The 22,586-nt window shown below is 50.2% G+C and overlaps 8 protein-coding genes across 8 annotated transcripts; 4 read left to right on the top strand and 4 right to left on the bottom strand.

Moving 5' to 3' along the window:
• Positions 1 to 835: 835 nt before the first annotated feature.
• AtWU_06282 (DUF3433 domain-containing protein) lies at positions 836 to 4,794 on the top strand (the record flags this gene model as incomplete). The annotated part of the gene is made up of 3 exons (XM_035501392.1): positions 836 to 971; positions 1,057 to 2,910; positions 2,960 to 4,794. 3 exons carry the CDS (start codon positions 836 to 838, stop codon positions 4,792 to 4,794), a joined length of 3,825 nt encoding a protein of 1,274 aa, XP_035357285.1.
• Positions 4,795 to 5,114: 320 nt separating this feature from the next.
• AtWU_06281 (ketopantoate reductase family protein) lies at positions 5,115 to 6,305 on the top strand (the record flags this gene model as incomplete). The annotated part of the gene is made up of 5 exons (XM_035501391.1): positions 5,115 to 5,155; positions 5,209 to 5,302; positions 5,357 to 5,411; positions 5,468 to 5,667; positions 5,727 to 6,305. 5 exons carry the CDS (start codon positions 5,115 to 5,117, stop codon positions 6,303 to 6,305), a joined length of 969 nt encoding a protein of 322 aa, XP_035357284.1.
• Positions 6,306 to 7,664: 1,359 nt separating this feature from the next.
• AtWU_06280 (putative kinesin light chain) lies at positions 7,665 to 8,216 on the bottom strand (the record flags this gene model as incomplete). The annotated part of the gene is made up of 3 exons (XM_035501390.1): positions 7,665 to 7,993; positions 8,051 to 8,129; positions 8,187 to 8,216. The coding sequence occupies 3 exons, from the start codon at positions 8,214 to 8,216 to the stop codon at positions 7,665 to 7,667; spliced, it is 438 nt and encodes a 145-aa protein (XP_035357283.1).
• Positions 8,217 to 11,341: 3,125 nt separating this feature from the next.
• Positions 11,342 to 12,653, bottom strand: AtWU_06279 (FAD binding domain family protein; the record flags this gene model as incomplete). The annotated part of the gene is made up of 2 exons (XM_035501389.1): positions 11,342 to 11,964; positions 12,020 to 12,653. The coding sequence occupies 2 exons, from the start codon at positions 12,651 to 12,653 to the stop codon at positions 11,342 to 11,344; spliced, it is 1,257 nt and encodes a 418-aa protein (XP_035357282.1).
• Positions 12,654 to 12,921: 268 nt separating this feature from the next.
• AtWU_06278 (actin-like ATPase domain-containing protein) lies at positions 12,922 to 15,451 on the top strand (the record flags this gene model as incomplete). The annotated part of the gene is made up of 8 exons (XM_035501388.1): positions 12,922 to 13,010; positions 13,136 to 13,182; positions 13,250 to 13,942; positions 14,286 to 14,560; positions 14,616 to 14,719; positions 14,821 to 14,941; positions 15,019 to 15,148; positions 15,213 to 15,451. 8 exons carry the CDS (start codon positions 12,922 to 12,924, stop codon positions 15,449 to 15,451), a joined length of 1,698 nt encoding a protein of 565 aa, XP_035357281.1.
• Positions 15,452 to 17,267: 1,816 nt separating this feature from the next.
• On the top strand, positions 17,268 to 18,302 carry AtWU_06277 (carbohydrate esterase family 5 protein; the record flags this gene model as incomplete). Its single annotated transcript, XM_035501387.1, has 3 exons — positions 17,268 to 17,598; positions 17,659 to 17,849; positions 17,943 to 18,302. The coding sequence occupies 3 exons, from the start codon at positions 17,268 to 17,270 to the stop codon at positions 18,300 to 18,302; spliced, it is 882 nt and encodes a 293-aa protein (XP_035357280.1).
• A 186-nt stretch (positions 18,303 to 18,488) lies between these two features.
• On the bottom strand, positions 18,489 to 20,225 carry AtWU_06276 (FAD-binding oxidoreductase; the record flags this gene model as incomplete). The annotated part of the gene is made up of 5 exons (XM_035501386.1): positions 18,489 to 18,993; positions 19,068 to 19,306; positions 19,375 to 19,720; positions 19,777 to 19,880; positions 19,935 to 20,225. 5 exons carry the CDS (start codon positions 20,223 to 20,225, stop codon positions 18,489 to 18,491), a joined length of 1,485 nt encoding a protein of 494 aa, XP_035357279.1.
• Positions 20,226 to 20,775: 550 nt separating this feature from the next.
• On the bottom strand, positions 20,776 to 22,278 carry AtWU_06275 (uncharacterized protein; the record flags this gene model as incomplete). Its single annotated transcript, XM_035501385.1, has 8 exons — positions 20,776 to 21,134; positions 21,181 to 21,248; positions 21,304 to 21,378; positions 21,429 to 21,727; positions 21,786 to 21,856; positions 21,909 to 21,945; positions 22,006 to 22,025; positions 22,089 to 22,278. The coding sequence occupies 8 exons, from the start codon at positions 22,276 to 22,278 to the stop codon at positions 20,776 to 20,778; spliced, it is 1,119 nt and encodes a 372-aa protein (XP_035357278.1).
• Between the last annotated feature and the right edge of the window lie 308 nt (positions 22,279 to 22,586).

The raw sequence follows: 22,586 nt of genomic DNA, 5'->3' as shown, positions 1-22,586 counted from the left end.
TCTTTTTCGATACCAATTTCTTGTTTCTCACGTGACTATTTCCACGAAGGGTTCAAGTGGATCCTCAGGACCAGAAAGTGGATATTTGGGCCCGAGTCCAGACAGTCAAAGCCGAATTCTTCCCTTCCATTGTGGGTTTCCCAGCGTGGTGCGGTCAGCCCACTTCTGCCCACTCTCAACAAAGCCCCAAGACCCTACATCGGGAACCCTGCGCTCGCTAGTCCCGAAGAGGTGCCCTGTCTGGCCCGCTATTCGCCAGATTGGCCCAGACGGTGGCCGATGCCTAGCCGATTGGGTTTAGTGCCTGAGCCCTTGCCCAGACTCTGGCCCCACCCAGCAGTCCCTGACGAACCAATGGAGTCTACATTTCAGACCCTGTCAGATTCTGATTGGGGGAGAGACGGCTGCTGTTCGGTCTGTGATGGGCCAATGGGTGGGGAGTCACCAGCCTAAACGGGCAAAACGGCAAACATTTGTTCAGTGAACAGCCAACTTAGTATTACTTAGTACTAAGTCCCTCCCCCCCCCTGCCGCAGCCCGTGACCCCCACCGACTACGCAAATCAAGAATTGCCGGCGAGATTCAAACGTCGATCGTCATCCTCGCGGCCTCTTCTCGCCGTTCCTCTCTTTCCTCACTCCGCCTGCTTCTCCCTCCCCCTCCTCCCCCTTCTTCCTCTCTCTCCTTTCGCTTTTCCCCCTCTCAATCCCCTACATCGCGTTCGTCACGTCGCTAGGAAGGTTATTGGCAGCTTCCACCATGTCCTTTCCGTTTGTCTGTCGCATCACCCATCTCCAGAGATGAACCCGTTCCGTGGCCCCGTCGACTTCCCTCCATGAGCCATCCCTTGGGCGATGACACAGCATCCGGTCCGCCTCCGACACCGCCGTTTGCCCCCAAAAGAGCATGCCCTTCAAGCATGTTCGGAGGCCTGGAAAAGAGTCTGTCCGATGTCCGGCTGTATATCTCCCGTAAGTCTAATACTGCCCATCGCATGCTCCTCTACTGGCTATCTACACGTCTTCCAGCAGGACTGACTCAGTTTCATGCCTTTAGAGCATCTTGGCCTCATCCGCGCCAGCCTGCATAATGGAAAACCCACTGCTTCGGGGGGGTGGCGGCCCGTTGCCCTGCGTCCCGCATACCTCTGTTGGATTGCTGCGATCATGTTTGCGATGCTGATCACGCTCGAGATACTTCGCCGGTATAGCGATCAGTATGGAGGTCTATACTTCTTCCCAGACACCGATACCGTGTCAGACGCCCAGTCGTTCGCCTACAACTATCTTCCCATCATTGCTGCCCTCATTCTTGTCACCCTGTGGACCTTCATCGATTATGATGTTCTTCGCCTCGAGCCATACTTCCAAATTTCTCGCCCGGAGGGTGCGCCGGCATCGGTTCTCTTCATCAACTACAACTTCGGCCAGTCCTTTCTTACGCCGCTCACCTCGGCCAAACGAGGCCATTGGGTCGTATTGCTCGTGTCTGTCGCTACCCTGCTCATCCGCGTGCTCCTCCCGGCTCTGCAGAGCACCCTTCTCGAACTCCGTGAAATCACTGTCGTGAGCAACGAGAACATCAAGACTTGGCCCCAGCTGCTGGACCTACATACCCAGGCTGTATGGATCAAGGCGCAGAAAAGCAATGACACCCTGGCTCTGGACTCCGTCCTTACTGCTCGTGACAACCTGCACAGCTCTCAGTCCTCCAGCTACGCAGTAGCACCCGTCGAAATCAGCATGGAAGACCGGCGGGAAAGTACGGTTTGGACGCTCAATCAAACCATCTACTGGTCTCAAATGGAGTGTCGCAACATTGTAGCACATGATCACCTATCTGTCTCCATCAATGACACATCGAGCGATCCACCCATTCTCTCGTGGGACGTAACGGACGTGCAGCTGCAGGATATCCCCGGGACGAACGAAACATGCACATTGGACTTTCACTACAGCAATATTTTCTTTCCGACAACCGATTACTTGCAGGTTCGGTACTGGGAGCCCGTGTGGAACAATCAGTCGCAACCTGTATACAGCCGTAGAAAGGCTTTTACCACTCATGGCTGCGATGATCCCTATGATTTATATGGAGTCGTCATCTCGGTAAATGCCACCGTGGCCGGAGCTAATAGCATCAGTCAGTTGGGCTCCGAGTTCACTTCATCTGCCGGCATCTTTGGCTGCAAGGTTGAATATCGACAGGCGGAGGCCAAGGTCTCCATGCATGCTAACAGCTCAATCACAAACATCTATGGATACCCCGATACCGAACGGGAGTTGGGAACAGACCAGCTCAATATCGACGCTTTCCAGGATCTCCTGGCCCAGCGAGCACCATATACGGGCGACATGTTGTTTATCGAATTGAACGAGACCACCGGTGATACTACAGTCACAGAGCTGCCTGTGATTAGCCAGGACCTGGGCGACCTCGAGCCGCTTCTGGTATTGGATGCATCGACCGTCATGACGACGGACGAATTTGAGAGCAAGGTCAAACGAAGTGTAGCGGAGACGTTCGTGCTTACAATGAGTCGGCTCTTTAACCCCGACCAGAATCCGACCAATGCACCGGCCCAACGGGAGTCCACGCAAGTCGCCATCGCAGTTGTGTCGTTCGCCTCGTTGTTTTCTGAGGTGATCTTGGCAATCGCCATCTGTCTCACCATATCTCTCCTCTACTTTTACGGAACCCGACCCAACATCCTACAGAGTGACCCGAGCTCTATCGGTGCCATGTGTAGCATGTTGACTGATGTCTTCACACCTTACAACATCCTTGCTAATCCTCAGCCCGAATTCCACCAATTCTCGACACGGCAATTACGTCAAGTCTTGCGAAACTGTTGGCTTCGATGGCAACAGGGACCCATGGGACACCGACTCGAGATTATAACTGCAGACGGTTAGTCCATATCCTCCAAGCCCTGCGTACATCAAGCTAACTAAATCAGGTTCTCCGGTCACTCTCAGTGAGCAACTACGGACACGTGTCGACCCAATGCCCCATTTTTTGGTAATACCCATTTTCATCATCGAATTTCTTCTCCTCGCTGCCGTTATCGCTGTGATGGGAGTGACGGCAGCTACTCTTGCCCACGACGGGAGTTTTCAACATCTCTCCCAGTCCAGTTCCAGTTTACTGCAGGCCATAACTTCCTTTCTCCCATCTGTTGTCGCATCTTCCGTGGCGGCTCTATGCAACTCGATCCTTCGTAACATCAGCATTCTGGAGCCGTGGGTCCATCTTCAGCGCGGCATGGTGGCCGCCCAAACGTCGCTGTCCATGAATTATGCGTCACAGAATCCTTGGTCGATCTTAAGAAAAGCCGTCCGGAATCGACATACCCTTCTAAGCCTCGTCTCACTTGCCTGCATCGCCAACATCCTGCTGACTGTTGTTGCCGGTGGTCTGTTTACGCAGAGACTGACGGAGTCCTATCTGCCGTCAACATCTCTTTACGTCAATTACAGCAACTCCCATTTCCTACGGACAGACTTCGCTCCGGACTTCACGGAGTTTGATCTGATCCAGAACAGCGCCACTAGCGGTGTACCATTATTGCCATGGATGTCTGCGAACCATTCATTTGCTCCGATCAAGAACACCGACTCGAACCCTGACCTGATGTACGGGGCGACCACGCTCGGAATCGGTAGTGATCTGGACTGCAAAATCTTGGAGACATCCCAGAACTTGAGAGAAGACGGCCAGGATACTTTTTTTGTCTATCGACCGTCCCGTGATGTCAGCCGGCAATGTAGGGTGAACATGACGTCGCTAGTACGCCCCAGCGACGCCATTGCCCTCTCCATCCACTTTCTTTCTCCGGTGGCGGACACGGACACCGATTTGTGTCAGATGTCGACGGTGCTGGTGGTTGGACGGTGGAATTATACCTCGGAGTCACCTTTCACCGATGACAACACCATTGCGCTCCAATGTGAACCACATGTACAACTTCAAAATTTCTCCGTGACCTTTGACCGACGGGGTCAGATATCCGACATAGACCCGATTCCTGGTACGGAAACCACGTCAGGAACCATGTATGAAAATGCGACGATGGCTCTAGGCCAATTCAACAAGGTCTTTGCCGCCATCCCTCAGAGCTTCGTGGGGGAGGAACCGGGACGGAACCGGTCTTATGTTTCGTCATATGACTGGGCAGGGTTTCTCGTGGCTCGTCTCTACCGGCAGCACGAGAAGATTGTTCCGCTCAACGCCTTGGAATTGATGACACAGTCGCAGGTTGTGTATCAGTGGGTATGGAGCACCTACTTCACGATCTGGCGAAACATGTATCTGGTGCCTTTGGATGAAGTGGTGTCGGCCGGCAATGCCACGGAGATCTCCAATACGTGGACCATGGTCCCGTCGGTGCCCTCGCTGGCCATGGCGCTGGTGATCATTGCACTAGACACGCTGGTCGTGTTAGTCGTCTTCGGCACCCGACGCGGTCGTTTTCGCGGCCCCCGGATGCCACGATCCATTGGAGCGATCATTCCGTGGGTTGCGCACAGCCGCATGCTGAGTGATTTTCGCAACACCTATTCTTGGACCAATGAGCAGCGGCGAGAGCATCTGACTCGGCTGGACAAGCGATATGGGTTTCGGATGTTCCTACAGGCGGATGGGCGGTGGCGGTATGCTGTTGACGAAGAGGCGGTTGGGCTGGTCGACAAACCACCAGATGGAGGAACTGACGCGGCGAAAGGGCCGGAAGTGATCGAGATGCAGCCCATTGGAGAGCCGAGAGTTGAGCCTGGGCCCGATCATCATGAGTGATGCGATATGATTACGGATGTACTATTATACCACAAAAATTTGGCGAACGGGATAGACCGGGGTGGTTCGGAGTTTTGCATCATGTACATAGATCTGAAAAGAAATTTTGACTTTACCCTATTTTATGCAGCATCTTACTGGGTTCAACAGCCTTTTCAACTTTCCCGACGAGTTCGGACTTGTTCCGAGCGGGGAAGCACCCCCGCATTTGTTATAGCTTGGCTCTACCACTACTACTACTATCACTACTATTACTCCTCTTACCTGCCTGTCAGTCAGTCCAATCTCTAATTCAGTTTATTTTCAATCATTTGTTGCTCATGGCTAGCCAGGTTGATGTCCTTCTCTATGGGCTGGGAGCGTATGCAGTCTCCTCCAATTCTCTGCCCGGCGATGAATCTAACTGAATCGCAGCATTGGCTCCTTCTACGCCTTCATTCTGCATCGTAGTAACAAGGTTCGTCTGACTGTGGTCGCTCGGTCCAACTACGCAGCCGTCAAGGAGAATGTGAGTGATACTAATGTATCTTGAACGAATTATGGCCGACTCACTGCCAAACAGGGCATCCTTCTGAAAAGTGCCAACCACGGCGAGCATCGATTCTATCCAGACCACGGTAACTGCTCCCTCACGCAGTCACAACCAGCATCACCAACTAACCCGATCGCAAAGTGGTCCGCTCGCCTTCAGAACTCACCCACCCAGTCGACTATGTTGTCTGCACCAACAAGGCCATTGACCCAGCCAGCGCCGTCCACTCCCTAGCACCGGCAATTGGCAAGGACACCACAATCGTGATTATCCAGAACGGCGTGGGAAACGAAGAGCCATTCCGCGAGGTCTACCCATCCTGCAGTATCATCTCCTGCGTTGTATGTCTATTCCCCAATCCTCAACGTCTTCAACAGCCAACCCCACTAACCCCGCCCAGACATGGGTCGGAGCATCCCAGCCCACCCCAGGCACCGTCATCCACACCACATCCGAAGACACCGAACTCGGCCTTTACCCGAACCCCAACGTTCCAGATGCTGTGGAGGCTGAGCGTCTCAACATTTTCACTGGCCTCCTCGCCGCAGGTCAGACTCGTCACACAGTGCACGACAACATCCAACCCACCCGCTGGTCCAAAGTCATCTGGAACTGCGCCTGGAACACCCTGACGACCCTGACCGCTTTGGACACGCAAGCATTCTTGCAATCCTCTGCTGATGCCATTCCCTTCACGCGACGACTCATGAGCGAGGCTGTGGCTGTGGCTCGTGCTGCGGGTGTCCCTCTCCCGGATGATCTGATCGACACTCAATTGGCACGCATTCAAGGTCTGGGGGCAGTCCGAACGAGTATGCAGATCGACCGGGAGAATAACCGACCGATGGAGATTGAGGTGATTGTGGGTACACCAGTGCGTAAGGGGCGAGAGTTGGGGGTTCCTACGCCAGTGTTGGAGACACTGTATGTACTGTTGCGGGCTGTTGATGGGGAGACGCGTCGGGTGCAGAAGATTTGAGAGATGAACTCTTCGGTAGAGCTAGACGAGTAAATTCCTACAAAGTAGAGGTGTCTCATGGCTATAGTTGATGTATATGCCTACATATTCAGATGTCCTTCTCAACAGGGTAGTTATGATAATTCATGCTCTCCCTATCACTACTATTTCTAGAATGCTTTTTCAGGTTCAATGGCAAGTGGTCTTTCACCCCAGTCGTTCCTTTCATCTCGGATCCGTTTCACTACTTATAATCTTACCTTTCACTCTCCAAATCGGACTTCTCATACTCACACTACGCCTAGCAGTTATATAAAGCTTCCATCTCCGTTCAAACTCTCTTTTCTTTCATTTTACTCGGTCATTAAATGATCTTCTATCAGATCCAAAAGACTAGTCTATACCGGCGCACTAGCCACTAGACTAAAAACGATATATCGCATCTAGCTAGACTAGCGACGCGAGAGATTACTGTCTTAAAACTCTATATGAACTGTCTCAAAAGAACATTAGTTTAATATCATAGTATACCAATACTGGGTAGATTTTTTCTCGAAACCCTTAACTTTACAGAGAACAGTAAAAGACTGTCTCCACAAACGTTACAACTAGCACACATTCAAGGATAGAACTCTTGATTATCTCCGGTTGTACTTCTACCTCTGCTTTTCGGTACTGAAGTGGCTGCAGGGTACAACATATGCTTATTCCAAGCCATGACAATTGGTAGAATTTAGCAATCAGCTAATAATTACAAGAGCAGAATTAGGATAGAGACTGTCCCAGGTCACAGAGATCCTCGAGGTAACGAAGAGTCCAAGCAAAGGGCAGTGGGAGTAGAGATAGCAAACGAAGCATAGAGACTGTCAACGGAGAGGATATTGTCTACGGATCTGCTATAGTGGCTGACCATTTTTGATGGGAATGTTTCCAGCGAGCAAGAAGTAGCAATTGTAGGTAGTGTGCTATAATTACAGGAAGTAGTATACAATGAGTTGGTGATGATGGACTGTTCTTATTATTCTCAGATCTGAGTAACTGATACAATATCTACTTTGACTGTTTGGTTTAGCTACAGAGCAAACATACATGCTCATCCCAGTTGGACTATTATCGTCTAGCTTTAGTAGTCTACATTGATATAGAGTATATTCCTTCTATTTCCTCTAGAATCATACCGAGGAACCTAGGGTGTTGGACAGGAATCATCATTGATGGCTCATGAGACGTTCCGAGCAGCGGGTTGTGATTCTACTCAACCATTAGACTGATTGTATGAGTTTAGTCCGTCAGCTATTTGTGAAAGCATATTTCACATTGATCTTCCCTCCCTTAACCCAGCGCCCAATATCTAGCAGAGAGATATTGACTTAAAATCAATCACGATCTTTCCTCCTTGATTTTTTCCATGACCATAGACTTAGTCTCTGTCTTAACAAAGACGACATCCGGTTCGATATCCCGCTTCACAGTTACCAATTTAGAAGGAGAGACGGGTGCATCCTTATCATCCAACTTGGTCTTCTTAGCCGGACGCTTGTGAAAATTGCAAGCGATATCAGGCTGTCGCTTCATGGGGGTACTAGACGGAGTAGTAGTTGAGGTCGACTTGTCACCCGAGCTGCCGGCAGTGCTCTTGGTGGGACTGGAGTTGTTCGCCTGACGCTTGAGCTTTGTTATCTGCTGTTCAATCGCACATGCAGTGCAGTCTGTCTGGATTAGCTTTTGTATAGATATGGTTTTATACTAGGGTGGGTTTAAGGTACCGCTGCCCATGTGGGTGGCAAGTCGTTCGTAATCAAGCTTGAGCTTCCCACGCATCTGCTCCAATACACCGACCAAGAGCTTTCATTTGTCAGTTGTGTCTGTCATAGAATGTGTATGTGCAGGTTGCTCGCTCACTTTGGCGTTGGCTTCGTTGGTCCAATACATGGTCCGATGAAGTTGTGCGGTGAGAGGTAGAAGGTGTTGGTAATTAGCTTAGAAGATGAGATTATGTGACGATTTTTGGTTTGTTAGATAGAAATAGGATGGGGTAACAGCTCAAGTATAACAAGTATTGCACCTCGTGATAAGAATGTTGTCATCAGTGAATGCTCAGTGTTGTGAATGTTGGTCTGAGTGGTATGCAAAAGGCAAGGCTGGTCGCAGTAATGCTTTGGAGTTCCTAGTCGGGCATCTCTATACAAGAAATTAAACACACGAGAGGTAAACAAGCTGTAGATCGTCATGATATGCATATGGCTCTTACGTCTGGTGATACTGGCATGGATGGTGAGATGATAAGCATCAACAAGTGCCTGGATGCCAATCATTGATGCCCCTTTCACCAGGCATACATTTGAACACGTTGACCCGATCAGGAAAGGCTCCTGTTCTCGCGGTCGCTTACACCGCCTACTACTATAGTTCGCGTATCTTGCAGAATACTCACCGCCTCTCAAGCCTGTCATGCCTTAGGCAAAAGTTGTGGTCGAAATTACAGGCAGCGTCAGGAACACTGTGCTTCGGTAAAAACTCCCTAGTCTACATATCCGCCTTGCTCATTTCCTCGACAGACAAAAGACTGAAATTTATTCAAAAAAACGAATTGAACATCCTGGCTAAGACTGCACCTACTGCTATCCGCGACCGTGCGACCGCAGTCATGTGATTATTTCTATGATTACATGATGCTGGCAAAAGGTCTCAAAGCACGTGACAAGATGCAAAGGTCACTTGACCCTTTGCGAGCAGTCAAGTGAATCCCATGAACTTACACGTGACGGTAAGCACCACCATTGCGAACAAGTAGAGTCTTTCGACCCTTTCAGAGATACAAATCAGTCATGTTATACGTAGTCCATAAGAAGCTGGAGACCCTCACTAGTTAGGCAAGAAATCCAAAGAATATTTGATCTATATGCCAATGCCGGTTGTTCCTTGATTAGCCACCTAAAAGATAATACTGTTTGTATTGGTAATTATAACCACACCCACGAAGGGGCAGATGACATTACTCTACGGCACGTGACTGGCAAGACCGGTTAAAGGCAACCGAAATAATCAAAGATACTTGGTATTTTCTCGTATTTCCCTACCATATTACTACACCATCCCTAAGTCATACATGGTAAAAATTCGTAAAATGCTGGGGATACCTGCTACGTAGAGACAAAGAAAAAAACAAATGATGTATAATCGCTCACAGATATGCGCATTTCGCCAACTTGTGAAGGATGAAATTGGTAGCCAGTTCAGTAATCTGACTGTAATAGATGGGTTGACCTGAAGAGTATCATGACACGTGACTGGCGGAGTAATTAATGAGCGAAATACAGTCAACGGAGCTACTTTTACGGTCTAGCCGATCTGCACTCAACCACGTGATGGGGTTATGTACCTGTGCTTACAGCGAGTTACTGACAACTACCTTCTCGCGTGTTGTGAACAAAGTGTAAAACATGTATATCGGCATGTGGGATATCCATAATCAAGCTGGACTTCTGGCCCAAGAGTCTGGCCTTCACTTCGTCTCTGTGCAAAGATCGACAATATTGCTAAGGTTGCACAAAGTCAGGGCATTTCGTCGTGTCATGTGAGGCACCGAAAACTGGCTCATCTCCGACGAGGTAGAGTAGCATCATCAGCCTTTGCTGCAGATTTGGCTTTTTCTCTTCTCATGATTGCTACAGGGCTCGAATCAGAAAGCTTTCAGACTCTGAAACACACTTGCAGTGATGACGGCACGCTGGAAAGTTTACTATCAATATCCGAACACTGTTCTCACGATAGGGGTAACATCCCACAACCCACAATGTAACCTTAGTGTCATCAGGAAATGAACAACGATACACATCATGTTAATACCATCAGGCGACGGTCTCGTTTGTGATGGAAGTAACCTGCGTGGGTTGATTCTTGATGCCACAAGCCGAGAGATCAAGCAGTCCGAAGAAGCAAACGCCGAAGCCGCGGAAACGGAAAGGGGCCGGATGATCGACCTGTCAACAGTGGACGTCAGCATGGCGTTACGCGTCCCGGAAAGTCTGGATCAGCAGCTTATCGTCAAAAAGTCTTCTCCACGGAGTAATTTCACCTAGCACCGGGACTTTCAGTCGCGGAAGTCGGACCTAGTCAGCGACCATTTCCCATTGGCCTTCCGACCGCGAGAAGCAGCACCCAAGTGCTATTCACAAGGTAGTACCGGCATCAAACCAAAGGTTTGCGCCACCATTCAGGCTACAGTGTGAGAGATACGAGGTTCATCGACTCTTACGTGTTCTGAGAGGCTAAGCCAGATCATATGGCAGAAGTGTGGCAGTTTTAAGGCGCTCGTATTCAAAGGCAAGAGGCAGTATAGTGCAAGCTGTCCGGAAATGAACGGGAGCTTCCGGTAACGTACAGGGATGAAGCAGAGCTTGTTCCAAAGCCAGGCCCATCCATCCTAAAATCGTCCACAGAGTCAAGATTTGTCTCTCTCATGTGTTGGGCAGCAATCTGCGCAATCCCGACAAGTGAATAATTTTAGAGTGAAGTGGATCTTAGGCACACTGAACCATGGCAAAACGGAGCAAGTTACACAGTGATACAGATGATCTGTTCGATGGATCAGCGAGGAAATGGCTGGGCATTGCTACTCCTCGTCCTATTATTTTTGCCCCTCCCGACATACCCAAGTCATCTGTTGCATGAGAAACCTTGGTTGGCAATAAATTTAGTAGGCCTTACGAGGCTGGGTGGTATGGCGATACTGGACTGATTCTCCCACTCAACCTCCAGACGAGGCATTCGGGCGGGATTAAAATTATGGGTCAAATCGCCTCACTGTCCGTTTATTGGAGTGCTGGATTGAGAAAGGGGGTGGGGGTGGGAGTGAAATGAAGACTGGAGAAGAGTGAGGAGAAGAGTAATGGCCTTCTGTTTATGAAACTACCTATCACTAAAAATCTACTAACTAACCAGGCGAGGCAAAAAGGAGGAGGGGTTAGTATTCATATTCATAAAAATGATGAAACAATATTGAAGAAAGCAAAGGTAACACACGCAGACATACAACGAACAGAAAATTTAGCCTTTCAGCTACTTGCCGTGTTCACGTAGACTCGGTCCTCCACGAATTTGCTAGGTTGCTGGTTCGTGGGCTTCGGCTTTTTGGTACCATCCGTTGCTCCATCATGATTTCCCACGATAACAATAGCCTTGTGAGCAATGGAGGAGACGGAAGTGTAGCCCGATCCTGCATCTTTAGGCTCACTATGAGTGTATACGATGGCCGGTCGTACAACAAGCAATATTTTACGTCCATCCAAATCAGCCTCGTTTGCAGGATCAGTCTCGTCCCAAAGCACCATGTAGGGGCTACCGCACTTGTACAATGATCCCAGCTGTGGCAATTGCTCCATGCGGAACTGACCACCGACACGCGTTTCGCCGTCACACATTAGACGTAGGGCCATTTCAAAAATCTTGACCAGCTCTGTCCGCCGGGATAGCGCCTCCTCGGGACTCAAGGGCTCCCTGAGTAGCAGGCGGATTGGCCTACTGCCCAGAAGCTCATCAGCCAGGGGAGGCGCACGAGCCTTGAGGCGCTTGACATTCTCTTGTCCAAAATCCAGGTCACCTGGCGCTTGACTCGCAGTTACTGAGTTGGCTAGTCGGTGCGTTTGTTGTTTCCAGAGCGTTGCAAAATTTGGATTCGCTGGACACATTTCATTTAGTGGATTGGTGAAGTCGTGGGCCAGAGAACTACTCACTTTCGAAGAATCGGTCGTAGAGGTACTGGAGTTTTGTGGCGAAGCTTTCGTCTCCATCCTGATCGGTGGACCCGGTCTTCCCATCGAGGTACTGGAATGAGTTGGGAAGAACCTTTGTGGCAATGGCTTTGTTGATTAAGGTCTCCAAGAATCTCCCTCCAGGTGCTATCAGAGGTGGTAGAAGCCTTTGGAGAGTAGGCCAATCATCCTGGATACAGTACCCATCCAGGGCGTCAATGACGAGCTTCATGTCACTTTTGGAAATTGTTCCAATATCTTTCATTGCCCAATCGTAGACCCACTGAAGAATTAATCGGAACATATCTTCGTAATTAGCCGAAACGTCGGTCAGTTCACATTCCCATCCTCGGCTTCCCGACATGAGGAGACGATTCATGCCTCGAACCCTCTGAAGGTATTTTTCCTTCGTTAGAAAAACCCTTGAGTACTCTGGATAGGGTGTGTTATTCTCTTTCCGTGCCCTCCTGACGTTGGATTTGAGCGTCTTGTCTTTATTTCCACGCCGTTCAGAAGCTCCGGGTGAAGGTGTTCTCTGAGCAGGAGCCTCAAGGGTTGGGGTTGAAGGCCGCGCTTCCGGCTTCTTTTTGGGATTGGATCGCTTAGCACCAGCCATTGTAGTGCTGTTGTGGCGAAAGGGCGATTGAATATATTGAATTGGAAAAGAGACGATGTGCCAAATATTGAGCAAGAGAAAATGATGGAGAAGGCAGATTGAAGAGAAAGGATCCGAAGGCGGACAAAAGCAGGACGGATTGCTTTGTTTGAGAGGGCTGAAAGATGACACCGACAGGCATCCGTTCTTCCCATCCCCCCTCCCTTTCGTATTCTATTCCTTTTAGGGTTCAATGGCTGATTGTCATCCGAGCCAGCAAAAACAAAGCATGCTGGGACTTCTTTTCATCAGTGTCTCCCATGGCTTCTTTTCTTCCTACCCTTCTCCTCACACTGCCAGTGGATGCCGGTCTTCTTTGTTCGTTGCACCCAACGTTCATCATCGCTCTACCAAGATCCAACCCAGAATTCCCTTTTCGCCTATTTCATATATAGCTTTCTACATAATACCAAGCATTGCATACGCTATGGAACCCCCTCTAGGTCAACGAAAAGTATCGTTGGAATCGATTTTGGAACGGAAAAAACTTGTAAGTCTAGGCTTCAGCACCCGTCCCCAATGAGTAGCCCAGTTAACGCATCACGCATGACATGTAGGTGCATCGCATGCTCTTTGGAACAGCATCCAGAAAAAACCGCCCCCTATCTTTTCCTTGACCATCAGCGACCGAATCGTCTTCTCGTCATGTCTGGCGCTTGGCCAGGACGAAAGGATATTGTGGGGTCAAGAAGCATACGATGGCCAGCAAGGAACCGTATATAAATGGCTCAAGATATTTCTGTACGATCCGGACCACCCAATTCTACAAGAGCCAAATGCACCACAGTTGCCAGAGGGTGTCTTGCCCGAGGAACTCGTCACTGTGTACCTTCGTCAACTCTACGACGCAATCACTGAGAAGACCCGCACACTGTACCCCAATTGCGATGAAGGGACTGACTATTGGTTTGGTTGGCCAGCCACCTGGTCCAACGAGAGCCAACAGAAAATGATGAGAGCGGTGCAAGACGCAGGATATGGTAACGGTCCCGAGGAACTCGTCACTGTGTACCTTCGTCAACTCTACGACGCAATCACTGAGAAGACCCGCACACTGTATCCCAATTGCGATGAAGGGACTGACTATTGGTTTGGTTGGCCAGCCACCTGGTCCAACGAGAGCCAACAGAAAATGATGAGAGCGGTGCAAGACGCAGGATATGGTAACGGTCCAGATCGCTTTTTCTTCGTGACAGAGGCCGAGGCGGTCGCATTGTTTTTCACGTACCATGAGCATTATAGAAAGGTTAGTGCGAGACCCGGGGTAGTTTTTCATTTTATTTTTTATTTTTTTTTTCCTCTCTCCTTTGCAGGCCCCGAGTAGTCTATCAGTTGAGTAACAGTCTTTGAAGCTGGGCGATGGTTGTATTCTGATATGTGATATCGGAGGAGGGACAACAGTAAATGCCCGAACTTCATGAGTGCCTTGATAATCTTCCATGCGTTACTAATCTGTCATCCTGGAAGGACGTCGTTGCAATGCAAATACAGAACAGCAGCATAAATCCTACTTACGAACTGCTGAGTAGATCCTCCGGTATAGTTCATGAAACCTGTTTGGCAAATCTTTATGCGGATGCTAACATTCTACAGGCAACGACTGTGGGTTAGCGGCTATGGATGCTGCACTGCGCGGGTACGTCAGGAGTCTCCCCGGAGTACCATCCCAACGGTTTTTGGACAAAATAGGCGATTTGAAAAGAGGATTCAATGGGGATGAAGTTCGTCCGATAGTTCTTCCTGCATCGGGCCAACGCACCGCTCTCCCAAAACATATCAAGGGATGCTTGAATCCAACTATCGAAAAGATTCTCAGTTTGATCCTGGAAAACATTGATGCATCACGCCAAATGCAACGGCCAATTTCGGTAAGCTCTACCCTGTTCACTACAAATTAGTTAGGCTGACAGATACTCCAACTAGCATGTCCTCCTTGCTGGAGGTGGCGGCATGATGCCTTATCTCAGGAGTCATATAGGAGTGAAATTAGAGGGAATTGCTGAGGTGCTGTATCTTATCGAATACGCGTACGTCTATGCTGTTCCCTGTAGGAAGCGGTTTGGGGCTGACTCTTCCATAAGCCGATATCTGTTGCGTGGGGAGCGACTCTCCGAGGTGCTCTGGGTAGGGCTATTCCCCGCCTACAGTTTGACAGGAGCTACGGCCTCGAAGCTACCTCTGAGGCCATTGTTCATGAGGAAGGACTGGACAGGCGCATTTTGAGGAAGACGTCCATACCTTATTGGATTGTACGGAAGGTGCGTACTGGCGTGGCTCCAGCTCCCTAAACTCAGGCTGAACTGACACTTCCACAAACCGTCTGCAGGGCCAGGAATACGCGATAGATCATGAAGAGAGTCACATTTTCAACATCTTTCACCGCGCCGGCGATCCCGCGACGACCATAATCAATCTTGTCGAGCATCCCGGGAAGTGTCCATCTCCCGACGACGGAAGTAAGTTCCCTGGATTACTCCTATGCAGGTGTCTGAAGACTCCAACTTTTTCGCGCGCATCTAGCTCACATTGCAAATGAAATAGTAACATTGGTGCCCAAAGGTGTCTTCGAATTTTGCCTCCAGTTGCAAGATCGCGATAGCATATTGCGCACAGGTGATGAGTGCAGCATTAAGGTGCAGATCGCCTGGACCTTGAGATACTCGAAACAGCAGGCGGAAGTGGAGCTCGTTGCTAGTGTGAAGGATGCAGAACTTGGTCGAAAGGTTGGGATCCTGGACGGACATAGATTGGTACATTGAAATTTCTTCTATTTAAATCCCCGTTCCCTCTTGCTAGCTTTGATGAGTTTCAATCTGGAAGTATTGAACTTCCTCCGATCTTCATTCCTCATGTTCATATTTCGGGTCATTTCATTCTTTTCAGCCTTAACTCTTTTGTTTACAGATTTCGGGTTATTACTTCATTCCTTTCTTTTTTTTTTTTTTTTGCAAGACTGTTAGCGTGCCCATAGTCTGCCTGTGGACCTCATACATCTATCCCGCTCAGTCACAGTGTACTTTGCATTTCGGCATACAAAATTTCTTTTCGGTCCCTGAGAAATAAAAACGTTCTAGCCTCATCATCGCAAAAACACATTAAAATTCACCGTAGATGAAAGACCTTCAAACAACATATCAAGGCAAACGACCATCCCTCCTGCTCCTTCAGTCAATCTACCTAGTGTTAGTTCAAAAATATACCTTCAGCCCGTCCGTATACATCATGGTGACCAAACTTTACCGCAACCAGACACGTCCACGATAAATCACAGCCTATCTACAACACCCCTTTGAAGCAACCATACGAAACATCATCTCATCTCTCAGAATTTACACTACAAGGACCTTCTGGACTAGTATATGTGACGGATCACCTGGCCCCGCTACACTCTAACCCTGACAATATCTTGTGCCCGACACTGACGGGTAAACATTCCACAGCCGATATTCAACCAGCACACCCGCCAATAATCATCCGTGAGCATTCATCCGACTCAGCCGGCTGGCCTCGTGAGCCGAGGCAATGCAGGAAGTAAGTTGGTGTGCCTTGGTCTGATGATCGGGTTCGTTTGTTTCAGAAGGAAAGGGAAGGGTTCAGTTGACCGAGGCCGAAGTTTATCCATTTCCGTACCACCAGACAATTTTCGAACCGCATAGCAGCAGCAGGAACATCATAAATAAGACTATCATTAATTCTATCTTATCATTGTTGTTACTTCTACCCTCTCAATTCCATCGTTATACAGAGAATCAATTCTAAGAGAAAGATACTCCCATCTCGACACAGACTACCCCGTCTTCCGAAGCCAAGAAAGACTCAAAAATGGGCAGCCCTAAAAGCCATCCACGAACCCGCACTAGACTAAAATAAAACCCGCGCGGCGCCCGCCCGGACACAGATTGATTACCACCCCAGCAATTTAATCTATCGGCGACAAACCCGGGTTTGCCCTGTGCTTGACTGATGCCTAGCCTCACCAGCCTAACTACCACCAAGGATGGTCGACACATAACGGTTCCTGCATATGATACCACAGGATTTGTCGCAGGATGAGACCGAGAACCAACCAAAGGATGCAATTCGGGGTTTTCTGGGAGAAATTCTGGAAAGACTAGAATTAGTGGGGTTTCAGATGAGACTCCTGATTCCTGTTCCTGTTCTGTTCCTTGTCCCTAGTTTAACCTTAATAGACTTTGTTATACTCTATACTAGACTAGATTAGACTACGGAGTAGAACAGATACCCATGAACCCGGGAGAAACAGCCCTGGTATGGTGAAACCGACAGACTCCACACGGGGGTGATCAGTCGATCCAGTTCAATCCGGCATTCCCTAACGGACCCAAAAATGATCAATCTTTGGTAAATAACCAATGTCGCAGACAATACCACTGCTATGTATATAAACCAGCTTGAAGTCCAAAATTCTCCTATCCAGCAAGTGCAGTGCACCGCCCATCTCATCCCATTCTCGCTCCCATCCTCACCCACTCAGTCAGTCACTCGTTGAGCAGCGCTCCATACACTCGTTATACATACACCCCCAAATCATCTATATACATAAACAAAACCAAAATGAAATCCTTCATCACCCTCTCCCTCCTCGCCACGGCCCTAGGCGCCCCCACCTCCACCCTCCAGGCCCGTCAATTCGACCTCTCCTCCTTGACCTCCGGCCTATCCGCCCTGACCTCCGGCTCCGCAGCTAGCTCTTCCTCCGGCTCGACTGGAAGTACCGGAACTGGATCAGAAACGACCACCGGATCCAGCGGCCTCAGCGCTCTGGCCTCGCTGTTCCCGTCGTCTTCCACTTCCAGCACTACGGGCAGTACCAGCGGTACTAGCGACAGCAGCAGCAGTGATGGGCTCAGCAGCCTGCTGAGCATGTTCTCCAGCAGTGGGAGCGGTATGATTCCCCAACCCCCAAGAGTAATGAGTACATACAGTAAGCTAATGAAAAGAAAAGGCTCATCCACCGAGAACGGCGTGACCCAACACAGCGGCAGCTGCAAGAAACTCACCTTCATTTTCGCCCGCGGCACCACCGAGATCGGCAACATGGGAACCGTCGTCGGTCCGGAGGTCGCTAGCGAGTTGGCCTCCCTGACTGGGAATCAGGTCACCGTGCAGGGTGTGAATTATCCTGCTGATTGGGAGGTGAGCAATTCTCATCCCATCCCCACTTCTTCCCTTTCCTTCAATGATACATAGAAGAAGAATACGATATTAATGACAATTATGACGGTATAGGGCAACGTCTCCCTCGGCTCCTCCGGCGGTCCTACCATGGCCTCGTACGTAAAGGAAGCACTGCAGCAGTGCCCCAACACCAAGGTCGTGTTGGGCGGATACTCGCAGGGTTCGATGGTGGTGCATTATGCCGCGAACCAGCTCAGCGCGGACCAGTTGTCTGGTGCGGTGTTGTTCGGTGATCCGTTGAAGATGGAGGGCGTGGGTAAGTTGTCGAGCAGTAAGGTCAAGGAGTTCTGTGCTAGTGGTGATCCCGTTTGCGAGAATGGTGTCAATGTCATGGCGCATTTGACTTATGGCAGTGATGCTAAGGAGGCAGCGCAGTTCTTGGTCCAGGCTGCGGGGCTTTCTTCTTCTTAGATTCCTTACTTAGTTTGGGTTTGGGGTTGTTGGGATGGTATTATTACTTGTTTTGAATGGGGAGGGGTTCTGTTTGTGGTTGGGATGGTTGGGTATGGATATGAAGATGAAGATGGATTATTATAGTATCTAGAAATAGTGCTATAAACAGACAGATACTATCTCTCTATCTATTTATTGAAGCATCTAGAAGATCTTGTATCCACCCGGCATCAACACCTGGAACACACTGTGAGGATCATACTTCTGGGCAATCGTCTGCAACTTGGCCAGGTTCTCCTGTCCATATCCATCGAAGATATCCTGGAACCACGCCGCATCACCCATGTAGTTGAAGCTGTCATACAGGCCCGCTTCCAGCGTGGCATTGTTAATCTTGTAGGTGGTCTCGACCACCCAGTCGCCAACAATCTCATCATACTCAGAGCCAATCCACTCAACGACCTCAGCGTAGCACAGATACACCTGGTCCTTATCCAGACCAAGAGCATTTCCACCACGGGACTCAGAGGCCTCGAGCCACGAGGCACCAATAGGCTGCCAGTCGAGCTCGATGATGGAGATATTAGCGGTGGGGATCTGCGCGTACAGAGAGGGCAGCTGGGCAGCGAAGGTGCTGTTGATGATGCTGATACCGCGGTAGAGGTCGTCGTAGGTGGTTGCCTTGATGGTACCGGCGACGAAGATGTCACTGCAATGTTTATTAGTATACATGTAGCTAATGAGGTAGTTGGAATAAAGTGTGGAGGCGGATGTGGCGCGTACTTAATATGCGGTGTAACCAGCGCACCCGTCTCAGCCGCAAACTCCGCCAAGGTCTTGAATCCCAGGGTGCTGCTCACGGCCGGAATGTCGGTGAACGGCTTGAAGATCTCCGGGTAGCTCTCCGTGGCGCTGTCGTAGAACATAATCACCGATCCGACGCTCGTGTTGCCCTCCGGCACGACGGCGGGGACAATGTGCGTCTTGGGGTCGGAGATGTTGGCCGCGTAGGTGGCGGATGCCTGTATACCATGTTAGCATGTATCCTCCACTGTAACAATAACAGTAGGAATAAGTAGAAAGAGTATACCTCCAAAAAGCGATCAATATACTCTGCCGAAACAGTGTAAGTTCCAGCCCAGACCTGAGTCGACGGGATAGTCTCCATGTCGAAGCGAGTCACCAGACCAAAGTTGCTGCTTCCACCCTTCAGCGCCCAGAAGAGATCGCTGTGGCTGGTGGCGTTGGCCTGGACGATGGTGCCGTTCGCAAGCACGACCTCGTAGTTGATGACGGTGTCACAGCCGAATCCGACCTGGTTGCCGTAGAAGTTAATGCCGCCGGCGAGCAGCAGGCCGGGGACACCGACGGGGCCGAGACGGCCTCCGGCTACGGCGAGGTCGTATGTTTCAAGGTAGTCGTAGACATCGGCCCATCTGTTGTCATTAGAATATTTTCAATATGGTTCGTTGAAAGCGGAGGAAATAGGTACCTGTAGGCCGGGCCAACCGAGACAACGGACTGATCATCGGACAGTTCAAGGGTCGTCAGGTTGGACATGACGATGAGGACACCCTTGTCGATGTTGTTCGATCCCTGTAATTCTATCAGCACTGCACATATTTTAGATCCGAATGTATGGTGACATACCCTGATTCCCATATGTCCACCACCACGCACAGCAAACTGCGCCTCAGCGTCTACCAGTGCCTTGACACCCTGGCTCAATTCCTCAGCCGACTGGGGCCGGAACACACATCCAGGCGACATGATCTCGGTGTTGGACCAGAAGTTCTGCGCCTCATACTGGTAAACAGTGGAGCTAGGCGCAAACACTGCGCTGGACAGAGACTTGTTGAGGGTCTTACAGCCAGCCGAGGTGGCCGTGGCGGCAGCCGTAGTGGCCGCCGCCGTCAAAGGGAGAAGGGAGGCGATGCGCATGGTGTATGCTACTTGACAATGGCACTGCGGAGAGAGAGAAAACAAAAGGAAGGGGAAGAGGGAGCTTTAACTGCGGCCCAGCCGGTGTGGAGAGCTAGCTAGGCTGGTAGCTGACGTGCCTGGCGGTAGTGGTAGTGGTGGAGGAGATGCACCGGACAGCAGACTAGAAGCCCTTGGCAACGGGAGCCGGATAGCCGAGGAAGGAAGGATTATTAGAAGAACATGCCGTGCAGAATGGGGAGAGGGAGGGGATGGCTGGCCGGCTCCGGGGAGGAACTGGAATTGGCGGTTCCTGACTGGAATCTGAGAAATTCGTCTCGGGCAAACTCCCGAGAGCAGACTAGTTGAGAGGGTAGTGGAGACATTAGTGGTGGTTTAGTGAGGGTTAGTGAGGCTTTAGTCCGCAACACTAGGAGAACTTTTCCACCGATGCTCCCGACAATCATTCCAGACCAGGCCAGATCGGATGAGGGTTTCCTGTTCACATTATGGATGTTTAACGGTCGCATTATGTCTATAACTCGTGTATACAAAGGAAACTAGAAAGAAATTATGCTCCAGCATGTCTGGTGTCGACCACGTTGAACTCCACTGTGCGGAGGATCCCGTCTTCTTCCCCTTCACACGCTTTGGCCGGCAGGATGTGCTCCTCGCTTGCATTGTCGGTGCCCCCTTGCAATCGCGTCGAGTATTGCCGACTGTTGTTATTGAAGTCGGGCTGGTCGCGCGGAATCGAATTCAATGGATGGCCATACTTGCGTGATCCTGATTGGCCGTATGCGTAGGACGACAGGCCCAGCAGCTTGGGGAAGTATCGTCGCACAAACGGGCGCATGGCTGTCATGCAGCCAAAGGTGATACCCAAGTTTAATTCAATGGTGCACCATAAGAGGGCGTTGGTAGTGGCCCCTGATCTGTTAGCTGCGTTGATAGGGTGGGTGGATGAGCGACGTACAGGTTAGGTCGGTGCTATTCATTAGAACGTATAGACTTGCCAGTCGGATGCAACTCACGATGCCGACCCTGTCATTGTCAGATCCCCAATTCCAACTAGAGTAATCTCCCAATTGAGACTTACGAGCAGCCCATCGCCAGCATAGACCCGACAGCGACCTTTTGTCGCGCCGGCATCTGCAATCGCCGCAACCACGGACTATACCTCGTCAGCAGCTAGGTCATCAACCCCATAATGAGATGACGTACATTGGCACCAACACCGTCGCAAAATCCGTGAAAATGCCCAGTCCCGCATTGGCAAAATAAAACACCGGCCTGTTCATGCAGTTCGCCGGCAAGGTCAAGTCCCACGCTGCCGCGATCGGCGTACAGCTAAACACATTGGCCAGCACACTGGCCACATTGTAGCCCACCGCGATGAAAACGATCGACCACACGGCTAGTCGAAAGCCATGACTGGGGAAGATGCGCAGGTAGAATACGCAAACGGAGACTTTAGTGAACCCTGTCCCGGCGCAGTAGATAATGGCCGCGACAACGTTGAACTATAGTTTAGGGGTAAGCTTCATCAGGACCAGTCAACAGACAAACAAGGAAGAATACCTTAAGGAACCAAGGGGTCAGATGATCCAAGGGCACGTCCCACATATGCTTGCCCAAGCCAAAATCGAGCACTGTTGGTCAGCGGGGCCCGACACCGTTCATGGCTATCGATGGATCACTTACTCTTCAGAGTGACTCCGGTCATAACCGTCGAGAAGATCTGCTATGGGGTCAGCTACGTGTATCTAATACACTGGGCCAAAAATCAGATCATCCGTACCGCTGCGAAGATCATCAAGTCTAGTGTTCAGTTAGCTTTATTGTTTGCAAACATCGCCCTGCGCACCCCTCTGTCGTACTTACAGTCATCCCAGGATACACTGCGCACAACAACCACACGCGTCCATGTGCGTACTATCAGCGCTATCAGCGCCATGGGAAGAAACACACAATTCACCACGACGAACTTGGCACCGCAGTAGGGCGGATCGATAAAGTTGGAAACCTGGCCAGGAGGCGGCTCCATGGCCGGGATGATGGTGCTATTCGCCATATTGCAAAGCAGAGCTACTCATGGTAGCGCAGCAATAGCAGTAACAATAGCAGCAGCAGCAGCAGCAGCAAAAGCAGCAGCAAAAGCAACAGCCCAGATCACTCCGGGGCCAGGACGGCGAGGGGAGCGGCTCAAATAACCCCAACAGCTGGACTCAGAATAGCACGGACTTATCCTGGTGGAGATACTGATTACTATATGTAGGGTGGCATTGCATTAGGGAGCTGAACTGAGCTGACCTCAAATCTGGGACGCGGTTTGAAGGTGCATTATCCCCGAACGACGGACGGAAACCTTAAAGTCTTGGG

Source organism: Aspergillus tubingensis (genome assembly GCF_013340325.1).
Source record: "Aspergillus tubingensis WU-2223L DNA, scaffold_7, whole genome shotgun sequence".
Classification (NCBI taxonomy): Eukaryota; Fungi; Ascomycota; class Eurotiomycetes; order Eurotiales; family Aspergillaceae; genus Aspergillus; species Aspergillus tubingensis.
This window is presented reverse-complemented; position numbering and strand designations above follow the sequence as displayed.